Below are 26,354 nucleotides of genomic sequence, written 5' to 3' on the forward strand. Positions count from 1 at the left end.
TCAGCATTAAGGGGCTAAAACAAGGACTGGTCAGCTCGGAGTCAGTATACTGTGTCTGAGTGGGGTCTTCATGTTGAAGTGCGGCATGGTATCTCAATGAGCTAGCACTATAAATTGGCATCAGTCCGGATTAGTACAAGCAGCCACTTAAACACACACATGTACATGCACGTCGCTATATAAGTGCAATAACCTTGGACGCGACGTTAAACCCCATTTCACCTCACCTCACTTCTAGAGATTTATTCTGTGACAAGGCTTTAAAGTGAGTGAGTTACAATCATTAACTCACATTGGCAGTATTTTAGCCATATAGTGACTACAAGGCTTTAAAAGCAATACATGGGATGTGTGTGTGGAAGATTACAATGTAAGACAGGAACGGAGAAGTGTTTGCATGTGCCAGCTGCTCTGCAGTGGTAAAACCTAGCATCATGTTTGTCCACCATTGGCCTGAATGACTGCACCACACCTGTCCATGGACCCAAGAAGGCTGCTGATGACATCTCGTGGAAAAAGAGCTTGGCTTAGTTGCTGGAGATTATATTCCCCTGGTTGACGTTGACATAAACGCCTGTCTAGCTCATCCCACAGAGCTCATGTTTAATTCAGTTGAAATTCCATGACCTTGACGACCACGGCAGTACCTATATGCTCTGAGCTCTCTGAAAATCAGTAATTTTTCTGAAAATACGCCTGGCACTTGCAGAGCGGGACCACAAGAGGATGATTGATCCCCTCACTATAACCTGTTAAGTTGCCCCGGATTTAAACATGATCTCCTCTGTGCCTATATCATGACACTTCCTCCACCGAATCTGTCGACCTATCTGGTATTACCCTCATTCCGTCGCAGATACACTCTGATCCGCAGATCTCTCCATTGAAAAAGGCAACACTACACAAAACGCTTCGTCAACGTTGGGGAAGCTGCTGGAACTGATTTTGTTCAGGTAAAGTAACGCTAACGTAGGGCTTTCTTGCCCAGATTCCAGCCGCTCGTAAACGGTTCTGGAAAGTGCGTGCAGATTGGCAACCAGGAATTTGAGTTGCAGTTGCGGAAGGTATCCGTGAGTGTCACTTAAAGTTAAAGGGCGCCTATGTGGTGATCCTGAGGCGCTGTGCTGATTTGGGTCGCCCTGATTCTGGATGATCTCTTGTGGTGCTATGTTTCTGACATTGTACCAAAATTCTACCAATAAAGTTATTTCTCACGTTGTTATTGGACCTTGGCATTCTGATTTTCTAAAGTCACTTTTTTTACTGAAGGAACCAAGAAAGTTAATCATGCAAATGTCAAACGTTATCAATGTTAACTCTATGAAAGACAATAAAACCGTTTTGTGACATTATCAGTGAAAAAGAACATTTTCACTTACTCTCAATCCACGAAAGCTTCTTTTGACAACAGTGTTACAAGCTATGCATCAGCATATTTTATAATATGTGTTTTGTAAGTATCCTGTCAACTATGGCGTTACCTTGATCAGGTTTTGATAGCCAAATGTGTCAAAACTAATTTGTGATAATGTTATTCCTACATAATATAGAAATATTTTTTGCAATAAAATTAAAATGCTGAATGGGACCAATACTGACCTGATTTGTGATGTAAATAAATGAATGAAAGTGTTGATATGTCTTCTGTTGTCATGGTAGTATGCAGTTATGCAGTGAAGCTCGAAATATGAATGTGTGTAAATAATTTTCAGAAGTGGTCAAGCAGAAAACGCAATTTGCATAAATAGAAAAACATATTCTTAATGTTTGAGCAAATACCCATCAGTAGGGCTGGACGATTTTAGCGACAGAAGAGATCTCGATGTACAAAAATCTTAAAATGGTTGTATGAATACAAAAGCAGCGTTAAGTATTTCCAGATCCAGGAGACGGGATGGCCCTGTCCTGGAGGAGCGACAGTTCGCTGTGTAGAGTTGCATGCTCTTCAATGTTTGTTGCTTCGATTCCTAGTGTCCTTTGCTCCTTGATTTGTCAGTACCACACCATACCGTACTGGCTGGTTTCACCAAGGTGAGAACCGCCTAGGAACTGCGTCCTACATATAACTGGACTATTACTCAAAGTAAAACCCAACTCACTCGCTTTACCTCTCAGTTAACACAAACGTCAACGTATTCAAGGTTCTTAACTATATGCTTTGAAAACTGGACATCAACATCGAAAAATTCGAAAATAGAAATTGGTTTACGGCAACCTCATCTGTTAAATCCATCGGCCCACATTTCAACAAACACTTACATTTTTCATTAACTAAAACTATCATTTACTTACGAAAACATTTAATTCAAGTCATGGTGTGGTGGGCAAGCGTCTTCAACCCCTGTTTTTCAGGTAACGGCTATTAATGGCATGTGGAAAACTTAGAAACCGTTTCTGAGGAGGTGAGGTGAAATGGGGTTTAACGTCACGTCTACGATCATTGCACGTATAAAGCGACGTGCATGCACGTGTGTGTGTGTGTGTGTGTGTGTGTGTGCGCGTGTCTGTCTGTCTGTCTGTCTGTCTGCTTGTATTAGTCCGGACTGATGCGATTTATAGTGCTAGCCCGCTGAGATACCATGCCGCAGTTTAACATGAATACCCCACTCAGACACAGTATACTGACTCCGAGCCAACCAGTCCAGTACTTCTGTATCAACGCGCATTCACAATTTGTTGAATTTGATTCTTAAATATATATGAACAATACTTTCGCGACACTATATTAGAAGAAAAGCAAGAATATACGGAGCTACCAATCCATAAAATCAGTGACCTTCAAGCAATGGTTTTCCCGAATTACGCGTTTACCATGTTATTTACGTTTGAATGAAGCTATAACATCCGACAGTGATCTGTTGAGAAATCACTTCCTGTGTAAGTATGTCACCATTAATGTATATAAATAGCTCTACCGGGTAGACATAGCTACGTCACGGGTGACCGTCTGCACCCCTCGTGACTCCACCCGTCATGTGAGGATATTTGACAGGTCACCGAGTCCTAGCTCCAGGACACGTAAGTGTAATCATTTTCCATTTGATGATGAATCTACACAACAATTATCTTCAACAGCCGGTTATATTGACAAGTACGAAGCGAACCGTATCCTTGTTTATAAAATACGACAAGGTACACAATACAACCAAGGCCCTTCTATCGACCATTGAACGCATGAACACACAGTAATACATACATTCAGTGATTATATAGTGCTCAGCGTTATGTAAAACGTAGTTTATATAACCAAGAATGTTTATTAACAAAGACAGACTAATACACCAGTATGTGTTGTGATAGTCTGTCGCAGCCCCACTGTGGGATTTCCTGTTGACGGAGTTGGGATTCCCTCGGAAACTGAAATACTCGGAACTCGGTCCTGTGTGTTCTATTTGCAGGTCGGAAAGGGCACTTCACGTCACGTGATGAGATCTGTCATGTGAATTTTCATTATAGAATAGTTGTACACGCACAAGTCAGTCCACATACCCCTTCAGGTAAGTACCATATATTCCAGTAATTTAGGGGCTGTTGGGTAAGTAGTGGTTATTATGAATTCGTTCGTCACGCCAAAGGCCCGGGTTCGAATCCCACTTGGGTACAATGTGTTAAGCTCACTCTCATTAACATGAAATATACCCAATAGCGTATAAAGTAGTGTTGGTCGCATCAGGGATCATTCACTTTATACTGATTTATAATGGATGGTCCCAATGAAATCGTCCTGAATACAGAATCACTGGTACTGTGGAATATATATTTGTAAATATATGGACCGTCCCAAATGTTATCATCACGAAGCCGATGTTCCTGATAGTGTTTGAACAATTTGAATGTATTTATAACAGTTCTTGTATCTTTGCCAAAGAGGACGAAACATAGCATTACAAATAACATGTCAGTCATATTTGTGATATCTTGATCGTGACCACTACCCATAAATGGTGTCCCGATACTTTCTTTTATTTTGCTGCATTGATCACAATTATAAATTCAACAAGGAATGAACAAGGAGGAAAAAATGCTTATCGCTTTGAGTATAAACGCAACACATGTTCTACCTGGAAACATCGTTATTCCAACAATGGCAGGAGACCAGTTGATTGTAGCAATGGGCCGACAGAATGTTACATATATATATATATATTTATTGATTCGTAAACATGAAATGTACCTGACCAGGGAAGTCTATGTGCAGCCAGCAGGTTAATTAACACCACAGGTGTTAAAACAAATAATAAAAGGAGACCTTTGTAAGTCTATTGTCCTGAATCTCTCGCCTTTAAAATAACAGAGCAAGACGACAAGGCTAGACTTGATTTAAACTACTTCACGGCAACCAAATTAATCCAGCCCTTGTGATCAATGCGTGCTGACTCACCCAACACGACACCACTTAAGGTTAACTTGACATGTAAACACTGTAAGTTACTTATACAACGATGCTGTTTTACGCCGGATTCGGCAGTGTCCAACTTTGTCATGTAATATGCCTGTAAATAATCGAATCGGGACCAGGGCAACCGGTGGTTGATAAGATGAGCATTGATCCACGTTGTGGGTAGGATCACACACAACCAGCCATGACACACATTTTGACCACCTGATCCTCATTTAGACGGCTCTTACGACAAACGGGGACGGTGGAGTAGCCTAGTGGTTAAAGCGTTCGCTCGTCACGCCGAAGATCAGGGTTCGATTCCCACATGGGTACTATATGTGAAGCCCATTTCTGGCTACACCGATCAGAAATACTCACGAGGTAGATGATCCTGAGGCTGATAATTGCTACTCCGCCATATACGGGATGCGTTTCTCTCACCCTGTCTCTCTACTGTCGGAAATATGCATGAAAACTTCTCAATTTAAAACAAAACAAAACCCAAAAAACCGTCATATTTTTGTTTTGATAATCCGCGGAAAGGTTACTGCATGTTTTACGAGACTTTGGACAGTGACTCTAGTGGCTTGGAGCTTCCACGTAGTGTTAGGGTACAGGTCAAGAGTATGAATTTCAGAGACACGCTCTTTAGTTTTTCATCAAATACACTGCACAGTGAGGTTATTATACACAGTTATCCGCTGCAGTCGCCAGCTGCCGCCTAGTGTTTGAATCATGAATCATTCTGAGCATCAACACATATTTATGTGAACTAGTTGAATATAAAGTAAACATGTGGAAATACGACCCATGTTCCGAGTGAGCTGCAACGCGGATCTAGAATAGTGACATGCGGTTATGATGACATCCCAATGATTGTATTATTTAATATACAGCATGACGATCAAACTGAATAAAGCTCCGAAACACACTCACCAACATTTGAGTTGCGGGTTTGTGTTCAGATCGTCGCCTAAGATATGTTCCATCATATTTTAGAGCAGGAAAAGCGGAAGCAATAACGTGGCCCCCTTAAACGATAGCAGATGAATTGCATATTTATAGTTCATATTTCTGTTTGGCATTATATTTAAGAAAAACACGTCATGAGAGAATTAAATAGAATTATATTCACAGATCAGTCATCGTATCCATGTGTATTATTGCTGGCGGCTCAATTCAATGTGCAGAGTTACGTCCCTTTGTCGAGTCAGAATCCGTTGTTCGAATCCTAGATTCGCCTGGATTTGTCAGCACCATTCCCGTGTTCATGGGGTTCACCAAAGTGGTAAACGTCATCATCCTGCATCACGCTGCGTCACCCTGCATCACGCTGCATCCCCCTGCATCACGCTGCATCATCCTGGATCACGCTGCATCCCCCTGCATCACGCTGCATCACGCTGCATCACCCTGCATCACGCTACGTCACCTTGCATCACGCTGCATCACCCTGCATCACGCTACGTCACCTTGCATCACGCTGCATCACCCTGCATCACGCTACGTCACCTTGCATCACGCTGCATCACCCTGCATCACGCTACGTCACCTTGCATCACGCTGCATCACCCTGCATCACGCTACGTCACCTTGCATCACGCTGCATCACCCTGCATCACGCTACGTCACCTTGCATCACGCTGCATCACCCTGCATCACGCTGCTCATTTCCACACCTAGCTGACATACCGTGATATGACTGAAATACTGGTCAAAGCGGCGTTAAACCAAACACACTCAATCGTTAATAATTTGAGGTTACTTTAACAGATTTAACTGTCACTACACGTCATGACGACAACAGCAACAACGATGGACAAAGACGTCTACGCATACAGTGTTTACACACCCGACTGGAAAACCGCCATATTGCAGGTCAGTATACTTTGTACACATCGATATATAGGAATGACAGGGACTCACATTATGTAACGTGTACATTGCGGGTAGTCCTTAACTTGATTCTTCCTGGACCACCCACTGTATGTCGAATTATCCGTTGTTCGAGACAAACGGATACAAATTATGCCAAACAAGACATCGTTTTATCGAGAAAACAGAGTTCGAGGTTTAGTAATGTTTCTATATCAGGTCTTTAAGAGGCATTTAGAAGTGATACACATAAGGAAGAGAATTTATGGATGTCAACTTCTTTATTATGAGGAACACAACGTTTCGGAGTATATGCTTACTCCTTCATCAGGTGAATAACAAGGAGTAAGCATATACTCCGAAACGTTGTGTTCCTCATAATAAAGAAGTTGACATCCATAAATTCTCTTCCTTGTGTTTCTATATGTTTGATATGAGCAAGGGAGTATGATCCAGACAATCTAAAGAACTCACTTCCTATCCCGACCCATTAAGATCCGGGTTAGAATTGGTCTTCAGCAAGACATGCTTGTCGTAAGAGGCGACAAAGGGGATCGGGTGGTCAGGTTCGCCGACTTGGTTTATGCATGTCATCGTATCCCACTTGCGTTGATCGATGCTGATGATGTCAATCATTGGATTGTCAAGACTCGGTTATGTACAGACCGCATATAGATGGAATATTGCTGAGTGCGGCATCAAACAACAAACACCAACTGGGCCGCCAGTGTTATGGAAGTCTATATTCGTCTTGCAGATTAAGCTGAGTGAGTTCCGGTTGTACCTGCACCAGAACGGCGTTACCAAGCGACACCACAGCCTGCTCCTGCTCCACAGATTCACATCGGTAACGTGTAGCCACTACGTAACATCTCCTCATGTGACGTGTAGTCATTACGTAACATCTCCTCATGTGACGTGTAGCCATTACGTAACATCTCCTCATGTGACGTGTAGCCACTACGTAACATCTCCTCATGTGACTTGTAGCCACTACGTAACATCTCCTCATGTGACGTGTAGCCATTACGTAACATCTCCTCACGTGACGTGTAGCCATTACGTAACATCTCCTCTTGTGACGTGTAGCCATTACGTAACATCTCCTCACGTGACGTGTAGCCACTACGTAACATCTCCTCACGTGACGTGTAGTCATTACGTAACATCTCCTCACGTGACGTGTAGCCATTACGTAACATCTCCTCTTGTGACGTGTAGCCACTACGTAACATCTCCTCACGTGACGTGTAGTCATTACGTAACATCTCCTCTTGTGACGTGTAGCCATTACGTAACATCTCCTCATGTGACGTGTAGCCATTACGTAACATCTCCTCATGTGATGTGTAGCCACTACGTAACATCTCCTCATGTGACGTGTAGCCACTACGTAACATCTCCTCACGTGACGTGTAGCCACTACGTAACATCTCCTCATGTGTCGTGTAGCCACTACGTAACATCTCCTCATGTGACGTGTAGCCACTACGTAACATCTCCTCACGTGACGTGTAGCCACTACGTAACATCTCCTCATGTGTCGTGTAGCCACTACGTAACATCTCCTCATGTGTCGTGTAGCCACTACGTAACATCTCCTCATGTGCCGTGTAGCCACTATGTAACATCTCCTCACGTGACGAGTAACCATCATGTAGCATCACATCATGTGACCTGTAACCATCATGTAATATCACACCAGGTGACCTGTAATCATTATGTAACATCACAGTAGGTGACCTGTAATCATTATGTAACATCACATCAGGTGACCTGTAATCATCATGTAAAATCACATTAGGTGACCTGTAATCATTATGTAACATCACATTAGGTGACCTGTAATCATTATGTAAAATCACATTAGGTGACCTGTAATCATCATGTAAAATCACATCAGATGACCTGTAACCATTATGTAACATCACATCAGATGATCTGTAATCATCATGTAACATCACATCAGGTGACCTGTAACCATTACATAACATCACATCAGATGACCTGTAATCATCACGTAACATAACATCAGATGACCTGTAATCATCATGTAGCATCACATCAGGTGACCTGTAATCATAATGTAACATCACATCAGGTGACCTGTAATCATTATGTAACATCACATCCGGTGACCTGTAATCATAATGTAACATCACATCAGGTGACCTGTAATCATTATGTAACATCACATCAGGTGACCTGTAACCATCATGTAACATCACATCAGGTGACCTGTAATCATCATGTAACATCACATCAGGTGACCTGTAATCATCATGTAACATCACATCAGGTGACCTGTAATCATCATGTAACATCACATCAGGTGACCTGTAATCATCATGTAGCATCACATCAGGTGACCTGTAATCATTATGTAACATCACATCCAGTTACCTGTAACCATCACGTAACATCACATCAGGTGACCTGTAATCATTATGTAACATCACATCACGTGACGTGTAACCATCACGTAACATCACATTAGGTGACCTGTAATCATCATGTAACATCACATCAGGTGACCTGTAATCATCATGTAACATCACATCAGGTGACCTGTAATCATCATGTAACATCACATCAGGTGACCTGTAATCATTATGTAACATCACATCCAGTGACCTGTAACCATCACGTAACATCACATCAGGTGACCTGTAATCATTATGTAACATCACATCACGTGACGTGTAACCATCACGTAACATCACATTAGGTGACCTGTAATTATTATGTAACATCACATCAGGTGACCTGTAATCATTATGTAGCATCACATCACGTGACGTGTAACCATAATGTAGCATCACATCAGATGACCTGTAACCATCATGTAACATCACATCAGGTGACCTGTAATCATTATGTAGCATCACATCACGTGACGTGTAACCATCATGTAGCATCACATCAGATGACCTGTAACCATCACGTAACATCACATTAGGTGACCTGTAATCATTATGTAACATCACATCAGATGACTTGTAACCATCACGTAACATCACATTAGGTGACCTGTAATCATTATGTAACATCACATCCGGTGACCTGTAATCATTATGTAACATCACATCCGGTGACCTGTAACCATATGAAACATCACATCAGATGACCTGTAACCATCACGTAACATCACATCAGGTGACCTGTAATCATTATGTAGCATCACATCACGTGACGTGTAACCATCATGTAGCATCACATCAGATGACCTGTAACCATATGAAACATCACATCAGATGACCTGTAACCATCACGTAACATCACATTAGGTGACCTGTAATCATTATGTAGCATCACATCAGGTGACCTGTAACCACCATGTAACATCACATCAGGTGACCTGTAATCATCACGTAACATCACATCAGATGACCTGTAATCATTATGTAGCATCACCTCAGATGACCTGTAACCATCATGTAGCATCACATCAGGTGACCTGTAACCATCACGTAACATCACATTAGGTGACCTGTAATCATTATGTAATATCACATCGGTTACCATCATGTCAGATTATGTAATTCATGTGCCGCTCCAGGTAATTTACAGAATTCTAGAAAGACATTATATAATCCTTTATTATTATTTTTAAAAAGAATATGAATATAATGTCAGTTATATCATCGCCTAAAAACCATAGTGTCGTATCTCCACTTGTTAACAAGTTTATAATATTTAAAATTTGAAGTGCTGTATAATATTAACTTAAAAATACAATATATATTTATTTCACATAAAACAAACAAATACAAATTAATTTATATGTTTTTTTTAAACAGAGGTAATTATCCATCTGCTCATTTACAGATAAATGTTATTTTCATGTAAGAGTACCAAGGAAGTAAGGACATTTGTTTTCAGATCCATACTGTTCTATCTCCATTAGTAAATTTAGTTTGCGTATTCCCATCATGTCAGGCATGACAAGACAAACGCCCGACGGAGCCCTTGCACACGTGCATCAGTAGCAGAGAACACACTTGTATACATAAATAACATTATTTTAATTTTAGACAACGAAGAGTTCAGGGTTAATTTTCCAATCAGCTGCACGGGACGATCTTTTGTCAGATTCTAAAATAGGTGATTTATTAAGTGTATTCCTTTTATGAAAACCTGTTGAATGCAGCCGTAAACAATGCGAGACGGTGCCATTTCTTCGTGATTCATTACATTTATATTCCGATAATGTGCTCTTACGCGTGGTGTATCTCACTTAAAACACAGCCCAAAAATCACGTTTTGTAAGGAAGGCACGTGTATATATCAGGATATTAATACACTCCATGAGATTAACTGACGATCTCTCATTTAACATGAGGTTTCATCTGTGGTTTAATTTGCAGTCGGACTTGACCCTGAGACTTGACTTCTTGGAGGGAGAACTTGTTGTCAACATTGACAACTACAAAGACAAGGCCGCCATCTTTGACTTGCTGAGCCTCGTTTTGGCTCGATGTCAAGGTGGCTTCAATCCTGGTATGTTATGGGGTATGAAGTAGAGATGGTGTTGGTGTAAGATAAAACACGGGAACGTTTACTTATTATTTAGAATTGAAGGGCTAACTGATACGAGGATATAGGTAAACGTAGATTACTACACTCTAAGTTTAGAGTAAACAATGTATTGGGGGCACGGCTGGCCTAGTAGTCTAAGGCGTCGCAATTCGCCGTTTAGAGTTGCCTCCCTTAGGCGTGCCAGAAACCTATGATCGTGGGATGGAATCCCAGAGTCGACTTCATTTTGTTTCTAGGTTTGTCAGCACCATATCCAACATTACCCGTGCTCGTAGGTTTCACCCAAAGTGTTAAATATCCAATGTTGCACCAAGGGATAGCATTTGCTTGGTAACGGTGTTAGTATCTACACCGAAACGTCGTATTCACTGTAATAAAGAACTATATCCTTGGTCATCATACCAACTTCTATAATAAATGCCCCTTAAAGAAGTAATTGTGCATCACTACGGTATTTCCTCCTACATCAAGCTGACACGCCGTGATATAACTAAAAAAATACTAGTCAAGACGGCGTTCAAACCACTAACTCAGTTTATTGTTGTCTTCTCGTGCCATTATTGAAATGTATTTGCTAACTTACATTCCCTCGCAGGTAAATTTAAAGATGATCCTATCAAGACGGGGGACCTTGAAAAGAAGGGAGAGATGGGAGTCGAGATGTGGAACAGGTGAGTGCCTGGTTGTTCAGCTCTACTGCCACCTGTGCATCCACACCATATCATAAAGGGGAGATAATTCACTGACTTGGTTAGCACTTGGGGCCATTCGGCATATTCCGCTACCAACATAATATGGACCTAGAAGAGCCGAGTGGATGTGTAGAAATACTGAGAGAATACTTAATCGATTGTTTGTGAATAAGTAATTGACATGACTACAATCTTAAACCAGGAAATATTATTACCATACACTTATCATTATTGTGACAGATGTCGTATTTCTTATATAACAGTCAAACACTGTTGTGTCGAGCTTACGGTTGTCTCGAAGTAAAAGTTTGGTTCCAGCGTATTCCTTCTTTAGTCATCATTTTCGGTTGTATCGAACTTCGCATAACTCAAAGTATTTACGCAGGTCCTTTCAACTTCGACACAACGGTGTTTGACTGTAATTAAATGATGCACATTTTGAACCTTCATTGGATGACTTGTAATCTTTAATACAACAGTAATGTTGACTTTCTTTAAAACAATGTTTATTCTGACACCTGAATCCCGACAAATAAGCATAATAGAGCAAGAAATTGTAATGGTCAAGACTTATGTTTAAATTGAATCTTTTATTTTTACAGTCGACGGGTAAAAGTGTCACATGGCCGCTTTTCGTATCAACTTCCTGGAGAAGAGGTACATATATACTCGATCAGGGCAACGCATGCACTGTCTGTAATGTATACACTATAACAGGAAACTTATCTACCCTTGAACAACACAGTTCAAGTTAATACATACACCGAGGTGCTGCTTAACACATTATCTTCCTAGCACGAGTAGCACATTTACATGCATTGTTTTCCTGTTTACACTTCACTGCTACGAACGTTATGTGTAACGGTGCTCCTTATACTGATCTCACTAACGAGGACTTGTCTAGGATTTCAAAGTAAACTGCCGAGCAAAAGGAAGTATACGCCCATGTTCGATGGTTGCTACAAATTAAACAAACGGTTAGTTGTTTGTGATGTATTTGACACGGGTATCATATTTGTGTTTTGGCCTTAAGTTTGCAGTGTTTTTAGTCGTCTGATAGCGTTTGTACTTTTTTGGGTAAATCCAATTTTCAAGTGTATACTTTCTTTTGCCCGGCAGTTTACGTACTGTTGGCGGGCATAATACATTATAATACAGGGAATACGTAGGCAAATACATTATTTTGTCAAACATTTGGCATTTTTATGACGTAAACCGTAGACCTGTTGTCGAATATCGGTCTCGGAGAACGCCGTGCTAATCCACCCCTGAGTATGTTCTGATTGACAGATAATGGGCTGGGGGCTGGGATTTTGTATTGAGACCAGATTCTACAGCTGCAAAACCAGATATTTTTTAATTAAAACCATGAGCCAAAATAGTTTTTGTTTCTTCTTCTTTTTCAGCATTATGAGGCAAAATTATTTTTTCAAATATTTTCGTTGACAATTTATTTTTTTCGAAAAAATTCCCCCACCCCGAGCTATATCAAATGGTCGGCCCCATAATGTCCGCTTGACTGTTTCAGAATGTGATGGATGTGGTGGAGCTATGGAAGGATACTTGCTGGGTTCAGAAGCTGGACGATAGGTCCTTCTTTGTCTCTGTATCTGGGTACAGCTACAGGTGAGTACCTACTGTGTATCCGGGTCAACACAATCCTACATACAATATTCCGTCGGGGTTCCGGTGAGCATGCGTCCCCAGCAAACCGTGGTTTTCCTAAAATGCGACCACATGGACCAGGTGGTCAGGCTCGGGTAACTTGACTTTATATCACTCTCTGGTTTGTCTGGTCCAGAATCGATTATTTGTATTAACATCATTTAGCTGGAATATTGCTGAATGTATTGTTAAATGACATACGAACGTAGATACTGTATAAAAAGGGATGCGTCATGTAGTGTCCTAACCCTGGTTAATCTCCATCGTGTATTATTTTATTTTTTCAGTTTCCGCCTCTGCAACAGGGATGAAGAAGGAAACACTGCCGATGTCTGGATACAGGTTAGTGTTGTTGTTGATACAGCACTGAGGAGGTGAAGCGTAGCCAAGTGGTTAAAGCGTTCGCTAGCCTTGCTGAAGTCCACAGTTCGATACCCCACATGAGGCTATTTTTGGCCCCGCCGTGATATTTCTGGAAAAGTGCTAAACGGCATTAAACCGTATCCACTTTTATATACCATGGCTTCGTCACAATAATGACCCTTGGTCTGCTAGCACTGTGTCCCTGCTTGTCGGTTCCCTGGTGCATGGTACATGTCAGCATCTCTTCGGTTCTTAGTCCCCATTTGAGCTCCCTGTCCTCGTTAACTTATGCTTAATCATCCTTTTATAGACGTTTACTTCTGCAATGAGAGATCCCAACATGTTGACCGAGAAAAACATACGAGCGGCTGTGGTCGGTACCAGTGAGGGACAAGGCAGCACAGTCTCTGGCAATGAGGGCGAGGATACTGTCGACTTCCCCGACCCAGCAGTTGCAGGGGCCTTTATCCTGAACATGTTCTCCCCCAAGACCAGGGCCCCCTCCAGGCCCCCGACTGAGGATGAAGAGTTCGTCATGATTGAACTCAAGGATCTCTTGAAATGTAGGTCCGATCTGGTGGAGTCTTTTGCTGAGGAAGGGACACCAAGTCCGCCTAAACAAGACCCCAAGGCCTTGGACAAGCAGGGACCCTCGGGGGTTGAAATAGAAAGCAGCGCACCTAAAGAAGAAGAGTCTCACCCGATAGTCCCCAGCCCTCCTCCACCAGGTCCCCAGCCCCCCGCGCCCCCTTCCTCGGGGTCAGGACCACCCCCTCCTCCACCCCCACCCCCACCGTCACAGGGTCCAGCTCAGCCATCGGGGCTGAAGTTGCTGTACAAACCCGAGAAGAACTTAAAGCAGGCACACTGGTCAAAAGTACCGCCGACCATGGTGAGTATAGGGGGAACTGTTTCACTATTGCGCTATCATTGCAATACTATTTGGTTAGTATGGCGAATACCCTTTCACATTTAAGCCAGGGCTGGTGAGGTTATTGAATACTAATATGGTTTGTTTGTTGGTTGTTTAACCCCGCACTTAGCAATGCGACTGCGATCTGTAAATAATCCAGTCTGGGCGAGACAATCCAGTGATTGACATCATGAGCATCGATCTTCGCATTTGGGATACGATGACATGAAACAACCAAGTCAGCGAGTCTGACCACCTCATCCCGTTAGACGTCTCTTACGACTAGCATTGGGTGCATTGAATTTTAACCTGGATGTTCACGGGATAATTTTCATTTGGTGAGGGCGGTGTTCCATATTAACTTTCAGTGTGCGTGTGTGCGTGCGTGTGTACGTGCGTGCGTTCGTGTGTGTCTCATGTGTACGTTGTAACAGACTGTGGTTAAACGTCTTCAATAATAAGCTGATGTGATATGTATCTCATGATTTCCGGGAAGATCCGGGGTAGAATAGGTCTTCAGCAACCCATGCTTGCCGTAAAAGGCGACTATGCTTGTCGTAAGAGGCGACTAACGGGATCGGGTGGTCAGGCTCGCTGACTTGGTTGATGCATGTCATTGATCCCAATTGCGTGGATCGATTTTCATGTTGTCAATCGCTGGACTGTCTGGTCCAGACTCGATTATTTACAGACCGCTGGAATATTGCTGAGTGCGCTGTTAAACAACAAACAAACAAACAAACAAACATGATTTCTGGAGGTCTATTGTAGCTAGGCACAAAGCAAGTTTTAGTACACATATATTTAACTTGTATTTCCACTTGCAGCTCAAGTCGTCACTGTGGCATAGTGTGGAGGATGTGAGCTGTAAACTGAACCTGGAAAAACTGGATTCGCATTTTTCCGTCAAAGAGAACAAAAAGGCAGAAAGTGAGACTGCATATACCTTACCATTGCCCCCACCCCATCCCCCTTTATCACCCAGAAACCGAAAATCAGATCCGACATATTTTCGTACACCTTATTAAGCTTTATCTAGTGAGCTCGGATTAAGTGTGTATGTATGTAGCTCGTCAATATCAGTTTATGTGTTACATAGCACCTGTTAAGTGTTGTATGTAGCTCGTCAATATCAGTTTATGTGTTACATAGCACCTGTTAAGTGTTGTATGTAGCTCGTCAATATCAGTTTATGTGTTACATAGCACCTGTTAAGTGTTGTATGTAGCTCGTCAATATCAGTTTATGTGTCATATAGCAACTGTTAAGTGTTGTATGTAGCTCGTCAATATCAGTTTATGTGTTATATAGCACCTGTTAAGTGTTGTATGTAGCTCGTCAATATTAGTTTATGTGTCATATAGCAACTGTTAAGTGTTGTATGTAGCTCGTCATTATCAGTTTATGTGTCATATAGCACCTGTTAAGTGTTGTATGTAGCTCGTCAATATCAGTTTATGTGTTATATAGCACCTGTTAAGTGTTGTATGTAGCTCGTCAATATCAGTTTATGTGTCATATAGCACCTGTTAAGTGTTGTATGTAGCTCGTCAATATCAGTTTATGTGTTATTTAGCACCTGTTAAGTGTTGTATGTGGCTCGTCAATATCACTTTATGTGTTACATAGCACCTGTTAAGTGTTGTATGTAGCTCGGCAATATCAGTTTATGTGTTATATAGCACCTGTTAAGTGTTGTATGTGGCTTGTCAATATCACTTTATGTGTTACATAGCACCTGTTAAGTGTTGTATGTAGCTCGTCAATATCACTTTATGTGTTACATAGCACCTGTTAAGTGTTGTGTGTAGCTTGAAGTGTACAGCTGCTCCCGTCAACACTGTCTGAACTGTTACATGTTTCCAGAGAGCACAGACACAACGGACAACCGAACCGACGTTCTCCTGGATCACAAACGTGCCCAGATCGTGGGGATTGTATTAGGGCGACCCTACCGCCGTGCCCTTGACAGACTCCGGGACGCAATCACCTCCATCACCGAGATCGACGTCTTCGGGGTAGAGAAACTGCGCGCAATGAAGAAGTGAGTGTTTGTTTGTTTGCTTGTTTGTTGTTTACCGCCGCAATATTCTAGCTATATGACGGCGGTCTGGAAATAATCGAGTCTGGACCAGACAATCCAGTGATTGACATCATGAGCACGCAACTTGGACATACATCAACCAAGTCAGCGAGTCTGACCGACCGATCCCGTTAGTTGCCTCTTACGAAACGCATAGTCGCCTCTTACGGCAAGGATGGGTTGCTGAAGACCTATTCTAACCCGGATCTTCACGGGTCAAAGAAGTAAGGGAATCAGCAATAGCCATCTTTCTTTTCCAAGATCCATGTCGGTGTTTGTTTTCGCTCTGGAATCCTTTCAATGTAAACATATATACGTATTTAGATATAGGTGATTATAGAAGATGTTGTGAATATTTTTGATAATTGTAAATTTCGCCTTAAATACTTTGACATACTTTCTTAACGGGTCGATCCTCTGGTTGTGAAATACAGACGATAGGGATATGACAACAGCAGCTAGCTCGCATTTTGAAAAACGGATCTGTGCCGAACTCTCGTTCAGAGTCATTGTGATTGGTTGTTGATTTCACGCTATTTGGGCGACTGTAATTTAGTTGGTGATAACAGATATGGAGATTGTGCTGTCACATCCCAAACGAAATGTTGGTGGCAAGTGAGTGAGTGAGTGAGTTGGGTTTAACGCTGCTTTTAACAGTATTCCAGTTATATCGCGGTGTGTCAGCTTAATGTGGGAGGAAAGCCCGAAGTGATGCAGGTCTCAGACGTTTACCACTTCGGTGAAACCCACGAGCACGGGTATGGTGCTGACAAACCTAGAAACATAATCGGGGTTAAACCGGGATTCGAACCCACAATCATAGGTTTCTGGCGTGCCCAAGGGACACAACTGTGCACAGCGAATCGCGGCGCCTTATACGACTGGGACACCCTTGCCCCCTGGTGGCAAGTGGGCCTAGGGTAGGTTTGGTGTCAGAGTAAAGGGTCAGATATTAATGTGATTCGAGGAATGTTTACCTCTTGTCCTCGTGTTTACAGACTGGTGCCGACAGCAGACGACATCAAACTGTACAAATCCCGCGCAGGGTCAGATCTACTTCCAATGGACGAGTTCATGTTGCAGCTTTGCTCCATCCCCCACCTGGAGGCGAGAGTGGACCTGGCCATCTGCACCATCACCTTCCCCTCACGCTGTGCCGACCGTGTGGAGGTAAGTACAGAATACAATCCAGCACACACCTTCCCCTCACGCTGCGCCGACCGTGTGGAGGTAAGTACAGAATACAGCCCAGCACACACCTTCCCCTCACGCTGTGCCGACCGTGTGGAGGTAAGTACAGAATACAGCCCAGCACACACCTTCCCCTCACGCTGTGCCGACCGTGTGGAGGTAGGTACAGAATACAGCCCAGCACACACCTTCCCCTCACGCTGTGCCGACCGTGTGGAGGTAAGTGCAGAATACAGCCCAGCACACACCTTCCCCTCACGCTGTGCCGACCGTGTGGAGGTAAGTACAGAATACAGCCCAGCACACACCTTCCCCTCACGCTGTGCCGACCGTGTGGAGGTAGGTACAGAATACAGCCCAGCACACACCTTCCCCTCACGCTGTGCCGACCGTGTGGAGGTAAGTGCAGAATACAGCCCAGCACACACCTTCCCCTCACGCTGTGCCGACCGTGTGGAGGTAAGTACAGAATACAGCCCACCACACACCTTCCCCTCACGCTGTGCCGACCGTGTGGAGGTAGGTACAGAATACAGCCCAGCACACACCTTCCCCTCACGCTGCGCCGACCGTGTGGAGGTAAGTACAGAATACAGCCCAGCACACACCTTCCCCTCACGCTGTGCCGACCGTGTGGAGGTAGGTACAGAATACAGCCCAGCACACACCTTCCCCTCACGCTGTGCCGACCGTGTGGAGGTAAGTACAGAATACAGCCCAGCACACACCTTCCCCTCACGCTGTGCCGACCGTGTGGAGGTAAGTACAGAATACAGCCCAGCACACACCTTCCCCTCACGCTGTGCCGACCGTGTGGAGGTAAGTACAGAATACAGCCCAGCACACACCATCCCCTCACGCTGTGCCGACCGTGTGGAGGTAAGTACAGAATACAGCCCACCACACACCTTCCCCTCACGCTGTGCCGACCGTGTGGAGGTAGGTACAGAATACAGCCCAGCACACACCTTCCCCTCACGCTGTGCCGACCGTGTGGAGGTAGGTACAGAATACAGCCCAGCACACACCTTCCCCTCACGCTGTGCCGACCGTGTGGAGGTAAGTACAGAATACAGCCCAGCACACACCTTCCCCTCACGCTGCGCCGACCGTGTGGAGGTAAGTACAGAATACAGCCCAGCACACACCTTCCCCTCACGCTGCGCCGACCGTGTGGAGGTAAGTACAGAATACAGCCCAGCACACACCTTCCCCTCACGCTGTGCCGACCGTGTGGAGGTAAGTACAGAATACAGCCCAGCACACACCTTCCCCTCACGCTGCGCCGACCGTGTGGAGGTAAGTACAGAATACAGCCCAGCACACACCTTCCCCTCACGCTGTGCCGACCGTGTGGAGGTAAGTACAGAATACAGCCCAGCACACACCTTCCCCTCACGCTGCGCCGACCGTGTGGAGGTAGGTACAGAATACAGCCCAGCACACACCTTCCCCTCACGCTGCGCCGACCGTGTGGAGGTAAGTACAGAATACAGCCCAGCACACACCTTCCCCTCACGCTGCGCCGACCGTGTGGAGGTAGGTACAGAATACAGCCCAGCACACACCTTCCCCTCACGCTGCGCCGACCGTGTGGAGGTAGGTACAGAATACAGCCCAGCACACACCTTCCCCTCACGCTGCGCCGACCGTGTGGAGGTAGGTACAGAATACAGCCCAGCACACACCTTCCCCTCACGCTGCGCCGACCGTGTGGAGGTAAGCACAGAATACAGCCCAGCACACACCTTCCCCTCACGCTGTGCCGACCGTGTGGAGGTAAGTACAGAATACAGCCCAGCACACACCTTCCCCTCACGCTGCACCGACCGTGTGGAGGTAAGTACAGAATACAGCCCAGCACACACCTTCCCCTCACGCTGTGCCGTACAGAATACAGCCCAGTACATTAAGATCTTCCGATAGGGCATGGACGTCGTTTAACGCCAGTATTATATTGAACATCCAGTTATTGGCTTCCTATTGAAACAAGCAGAAGTCACAATATTGTAAACGAACCAAGAAAATATGCATGTTTATTTGTTTGCGACAATAGAAATATTGTTCATGCTTCAAACATACAATTATTTCACTGATAGGGGAAGCCAAACATATTATTTTTTAGAACGTCATCATGTCCAGTCAACGATTTGTATTTGGGGTAAAATATGAGGACAATATTTCGGCATATCCCCGGAATGATATTTCATATAGTTCCACGGGACGAATGGAGAGGAACATATATGATGTTTAGCTCACCCGACTAAAAGTCAAGTGAGCTTATGGCATGGCCTGCCTGTCCGGCATCGTCGGCGTCTGTTTTCTCGTCAGAAATTCTCCTTTCATATTGTCGTCTGAACTTACCAGACTGAGGAAGCGTGTACGTCTCTTCTTTTGATGACATCATATTTTGTTTAAATATTTTGAATTTTTGTTATTTCTTGTCTTTGAAAGGCATTTATAAGTTATACACATAAGGAAGAAAATTAATGGATGTCAACTTTATGGAACACAACGTTTCGGAGTATATGCTTACTCCTTCATCATTCACTTGATTAAGAAGTTAGTATATACTCCGAAATGTTGTGTTCCTCATTATTAAGACGTTGACATCCATAAATTCTCTTCCTTATGTTATTTCTTCCTCCTCAGTGTTTATGCAGTCAATATTTAAATATCATTGCAGACAGCGTATGTCTGTGTTGACTGACGACTGCCGTGGCACTACTGAATCATGTTATATCAAGCTTATTCGTGTACATTATTGTAAACAACTGCTCGTATCCTGCAGAAAGTGTCCTGCTTGAAACACGCCTGCGGGGAGGTGTTGTCCAGTCAGCCTCTGAAGGAGGTCTTGGGTTACTTGCGGGCGGTGGGCAACTACCTCAACGGCAAACGACTAAAGGGGTACGGCGTTCATGGATTCCTGATCACGTCTGTGGATAAGGTGGGTGGCTTCGTAACACCATTGGCATCTACATCAACGGCATCATAACAACTACATCTTGTTTTCTTGACATAATGTGATGATACAAAATACAATACAATATACCAAAAAATATTTCAACAACGAAATTCATGTTTTTGACGTAAGTAGGTATTTGTTTAAATGCCATTGTGAACAGATTTCCGATCTAATCACGACGTGTCACCTTGGCGGAAAGCCTGTTACCACGTTCGTGAAACCTACAGGCACGTGTGTTGTCCTTGATACATAATCAGTGCCGTTCCAGAATCATTGGTTCCTGGCACGCCAAAGGGACGCAACTCCTGTGACGTTGTGAACAGCACTATTATAACAATCGCGTCTTGTAATAAAACAATCTTACCAGTGCTTGATCACATAAGCAACATCTCTCGTCATCACAACATTGTAACTATGGAGTCGATTGTGTCTGGCTAATTCACGCCTTGGACCAGAACCGGAACTAGGGGACTATTTCAATGTGGCTCAGGCGCAATGATTTCGAGTATATTGGTGATAATTGGCTTCACATATGTTACCCATTGGTACAGATTCTTCCGCGTGAGGGGCGGTGCGTAGCCTAGTAGGTTAAGTGTTCACTCGTCACGCCGAAAACCTGGGTTCGATTCCCCACATGGGTACAATGTGTGTAGCCCATTTAGGTGTCCCCCGCCGTTCTATTACTGGAATATTTGTAAAAGCGGCGTAAAACCATTCTCACTCACTCACTCTTCCGCGTGATGGTCAATTTCTGGCGGAGATTTTACTTCGTCAATATTTGTACTCATTCACCCCGGTCTGACCATTAGGTTATTATAGTTTGATGGACAACAAATACCCGATACATCTGAAGTTGTTTTGTGTTTGAAATAGGTGTTTGATATAAAGAACGTAGACACAGGGTACAGCGTGATGGACTACCTCCTGGCCCACCTGCAGACATCACACCCGGAGCTTGTACACTGGCCGGACTCGCTGAAGCATGTATCCTTATGTGCCGACCTCTCCATGCCGGCAGTAGAAGCGGAGCTGAAAGGTGGGTGGTCAGGCTCCACACAAGAAAAGGTTTATTTCATACGACATAGGCCAAAAACGATATACAAAAAAAAAAAATTTGTTTCGCAAGGCAAGTACTAACTAATAGAGCTGTTCCTCTACTAATACTTAGAGCTATTCCTCTACTAATACTTAGAGCTATTCCTCTACTAATACTTAGAGCTATTCCTCTACTAATACTTAGAGCTATTCCTCTACTAATACTTAGAGCTATTCCTCTACCTCCCATCCCGGGATCGGGTGGTCTGGCTCGCTGATTTGGTTGAAGCATCTCATGGATCCCAATTGCGTGGATCGATGCTCATGATATCAATCACTAGATTGTCTGGTCCAGACTCGATTCTTCACAGACCGCCGTCATATAGCTGGAATATTGCTGAGTGCAGCGTTAAACAACAAACAAACAAACAAACAAACAAACCTCCCATCCCAACCCAAACCACAGCCCATCTATGTTGCAAAGGGGCAAAGGTATCGATTAGTGCACAGTTCATGTTATCTAATCATTTGTACATGTAACTTCTTTTTTATGGTAGACCACGTGACCATAAGCGCGTGGGGGTTAACTTATTTCTTATGGTCGAGTGTTTTTGTTCAGTTATTTTACGGCGTGCCCGTTTGGTGAGGGAGGAAACAAACTACAATGCTTTAATACATTTCTTTTTCAAGTACTTTTACGCCAGCAAGGAATATTTTGCGTCCAATACATACAGACGTTTAGTTATGCAATAACAACTGAGTTATTTATTTGTCAGCCCTAAGGGAGGAACTTGCTCGTCGAAGGTGTGTGGCGGAGGAATTGGAGAAAGGGGCGTGGAATAAACAGGAGAGGACGTATTTCTCTGACGTCAAGGTATGTATTTATGTACAGTACATTGTAAATACCTAGTATGGACCGGGTTAGAAAATGCTCTTGTCGCAAGGGACGACTAAATGGATCGGGTGGTAAGGCTTGCATGTGATCATACCCGTACCCCGATGCTCATAGTGTCACCCACTGGAAAAAAAACGTGATTCACGTGCGACCGCTAAATAGAATTAAGAATATTATATTATGAAATATATTGACCATTTGTCCCTGACACCCTGAACAGAAGAACTGGGACACCCCGAAAACCCGGTTCGATTCGCCATGTGAGTACAAGGTGTAAAGCCCATGGTTAGTTGGCCCCGCCATGATATGGCTGGAATAGTATAACATCGGCGTAAAACATCGACCACGTTTACAACCCGAAAAGAGCAAGAGCAAGTCGAAAGAGCTGACTAAACTGTGGATCAGTACACTGCAAACGTGAAAGCGTCGTATATGAGAATTGGATTTTTCGACGCATTTTGGGCGATTGTGGGACGAAAGAGCGTAAAAAATTTGAAATCGGTAATTACTGAGAGAGACCGATATTTCGATGTGATAAATCTCCCCTCTTTTCTTCATTGATATGGTATATCAAGCAACAACGTCTGTCGCGCATTTTTATTTCTCGGGCTCTCATTGGTCAACAGAACTACGTCCTCTCGTGCCAGATTACAGACTGGAGTCAACGCGGCGCTCCGGGCTCTAAACGGAAATTCGTAATTTTACTGTACGCATGCACTACTTCGCTGATTGGTTACTTCTTAACTGAATAGGCGGTTCTGCACATGCGGTATTTCGCGGCACTAACACATCGCAATTGCTGCCAGCTGTCATCCACATTAACAAACAGAATGACAGCGGTGAGAAGTTTTAGTCAAAATCATTAAGAAAGGGCAAGGCTTAGAGAAGGGAAAACGAGTAGAAAATGCGTTGAAAATGGATGCTGGTATCACTTGCGTATTAGACGTCATGCGATTTGACGTCCATCTGTCCCTCTAACTAAAGCGTCCAAAGAGGGTCGATTTTTAGCTTGAAATTTACAACGAACTTTCGACGCCTTCTAGGCGCTGTCCAATTAATCAATTGTACTGAATTTTCCGCCGTTGTTCTTCAAATGATTTTATACAGTAAATAACGACGCTTTCGTGTTTGCATGGCTTTTGGAATATTGTAATCAATGAAATACAAATGTGAAAATGCCCCCTTTGGCACAAGTGACCAGAGCATATTCTGGAAACACCATTGATTTCACCACACGTTTCAATGTTGACAGAGCTTCCTCTCGAAATTTGAAGTTGAAGTGGCCAGTTTGACAGAGCTCTACGAGCGTCTAACACGGGAGTACGCGGCAATGTTGGTGAGTTGAATATAGCTGAGGAAACGCTTTGAACTACTGAGTGAAGCGTCTCGTATATCTACTGAAATCAGCAGTGTTAACAGTTAGTGATCCTTCATAGACATTCACTTGGTACTGACAGTATGCATTTAATGGTCTGAATAAAGACATTGGTGCGAAGAAGAGTCTATCGTTCTCTCCATGTTAAGATCAAACAGGTTTCTTTCAATCTTCTACTTCTTTGGACTACTCTAGTCTGTGTAAAACACTTAAGTCGTCTAATCTGAACTACATATACCACAGGGGCTTGTAACGCAAAGAATAGCAGCTACAAGGTAGTATACTGACACTGGGTGTGACCATATAGCTGCTATGTTTTGCGTTACAAGCCCCGAGAGAAATATACCCACTCTATATTCTCATCGTTCTACTGATAGTATAACAGGGAGGAATAAAATGATACGGTTACCGTAGCTACGCCTATTTCAAATATCGTTGTCCCAATGAAGATTTGCAGGTTAGAATTGATTCTTACTAAACTATCCTCGCTGTAAGAGGTAACTAAAACTAAAAAGGTAGGTGACTTGGCTATTGTGTGTCATCGTGCCCTTGTTGCGTAAATCGTTGGGTATGCTTTCAGTCTCTGGTTTAACTGACTGAGACTGGATTATATACAGATGGCCATGTAGCTGGACCATATTCTACTACTATTGCTGACTGCGGCATTAAACAACATCCACTCACACGTTCACAAGTATATCAATATGTAGCAATATATGTTTTAAATTACATACCATTCCTCGAACAGTTCAGTCGTGAGGTTGAGGTCGGGATTGATAGGTTATGCTAGGGGCCAGTTTATAGAGAGTCCCCGGATGTAACTCGGATTTAAATATATTTATGAAACATGATCAAATATTGTAACAGTGATATTTAAGAGAAATGTTGTTTACCTTGGAGTATTTACGTTTCAGGAATACTTGGGAGAGCCACCTCAGCGGAAGTCTGACGAGGTTTTCTCCGCCATCGCAGACTTCATGCGGAAGTTCATCAACGTCCGTGACCTTCAGAGCAGTGCACACAACATAAAGAGCACGTGACATGTCTGGATGACAGCGCAAGCGAGCAACTTCATGACAACCTTGAAAGATGCATTTGACAGATGACCATTTGCCCTTATCCCAAACAATAATTATAATTATTATTATTATTATTATTATTATAAAAGCGGTAACCATAAACACAGCCTGCAATGGTTTAGATAACGATAAACAATGGATTGGCAATGTAGTGTCCGCGTAGAACAATATCCAGATGTGCTATAAACAGTTGTGCACAACCTTAAACATCACTTCATAATATAAATAAATTGGGCTTTGTGAGTGCGGGCGATGGCCATATATATGTTTTTTTAAATATCTAATATTTCTCTCGGATGTATTTTGTACCGGTGGCATTATCCTCGATTATCCAGTGTCTTATATTTCCATTATATTATCGTAATCAAGATATAATACACTGGATAATCGAGGATGAGGGTTCACGGGTGGCCCAGTCGTCTAAGGCGCCGCAATTCGCGCTTCAGAGTTGCGTCCCTTAGGAGTGCCGGAAACCGATGCCATGCCAGTTGCCGTGGGTTTCACCAAAGTGTTGGAGGTCTAAGACCTGCATCGCTTAGGGCTTTCCCCCAACATCAAGCTGACACGTCGTTATATAACTGTAATACTGTTGCAAGTGGCATTGAACAAAAATGTACATAGACATACAGTTTCAAATTTACACTTCGGGACATTTCCCATACTTTGTCAGAAACTAGTCCAATTGTCCGAACCAAAAATTCATAATATTAAGATGGTCATGTACCAGTCTATTATTAAATATAAGAACTAGTTACTAAAATGGGATGGTTTCTACCGTTTGCATTGTTATATATATAAAATACATCTATGTCTGTCCCAAAATGAAACAGAGTTTAACATTTAAATAAAAGCGACAGAACCCTTTCCATATTCTATAGAAATCTCGATTAGAGATATAGAGTCGATTGTACGATTCCGATTAAATCATGTGTTTATGAATCACTATCAAACAGTGATGAAACCAGGTGTTCGCGAAAAGCTTAGCGTATATGCACATGTCCTTCACTTGTCTACCATAAAACTTTATGAAAGCTTTACTGTTGCCTTGAATGTTATAACCTTGATCAAACAACTTCTGAGCAAGAGTGGCATGGCGCTCTTTGAAATCTGGGTAGAAAGAGCATGCTCAATTGTATCTCACAAGTTGTGAAATGTAGACACCAAGGGCTAGAGCTGCTGGAATATTGCTCGACATGAAGGGAAAATTGACTATTGGAAAGTTGAAGTCACCCCTCTTGTCATACAGTCTTGTGGGGAGTATTTTGTCACTCTGAATCTTTAAGTATAGATCTGAATATGAAAC

The 26,354-nt window shown here is 43.2% G+C and overlaps 1 protein-coding gene across 3 annotated transcripts; it reads left to right on the plus strand.

Annotated features, from left to right (window-relative positions):
- Positions 1 to 2,838: 2,838 nt before the first annotated feature.
- Positions 2,839 to 26,176, plus strand: LOC124113012 (disheveled-associated activator of morphogenesis 1-A-like). Of its 3 annotated transcripts, XM_046473243.2 has the most exons (18): positions 2,840 to 3,018; positions 3,399 to 3,497; positions 6,155 to 6,259; positions 7,014 to 7,103; positions 10,624 to 10,756; positions 11,391 to 11,466; positions 12,090 to 12,144; positions 13,016 to 13,113; positions 13,440 to 13,494; positions 13,826 to 14,407; positions 15,256 to 15,358; positions 16,295 to 16,472; positions 17,510 to 17,681; positions 20,494 to 20,649; positions 21,541 to 21,703; positions 22,479 to 22,576; positions 23,850 to 23,933; positions 24,887 to 26,176. In XM_046473243.2, the coding sequence occupies exons 3-18, from the start codon at positions 6,176 to 6,178 to the stop codon at positions 25,010 to 25,012; spliced, it is 2,253 nt and encodes a 750-aa protein (XP_046329199.2). In that variant the 5' UTR covers positions 2,840 to 3,018; positions 3,399 to 3,497; positions 6,155 to 6,175; the 3' UTR covers positions 25,013 to 26,176. The 3 variants fall into 3 exon arrangements, with proteins under 3 accessions (XP_046329200.2, XP_046329199.2, XP_046329198.2); XM_046473244.2 differs by lacking the exon at positions 3,399 to 3,497 and having other exon boundaries at positions 2,839 to 3,018; XM_046473242.2 differs by lacking the exon at positions 2,840 to 3,018 and having other exon boundaries at positions 3,068 to 3,497.
- Positions 26,177 to 26,354: the final 178 nt, after the last annotated feature.

This window comes from Haliotis rufescens, unplaced genomic scaffold (assembly GCF_023055435.1).
Source record: "Haliotis rufescens isolate VD_foot unplaced genomic scaffold, xgHalRufe1.0.p SCAF_19, whole genome shotgun sequence".
Taxonomy (NCBI): Eukaryota; Metazoa; Mollusca; class Gastropoda; order Lepetellida; family Haliotidae; genus Haliotis; species Haliotis rufescens.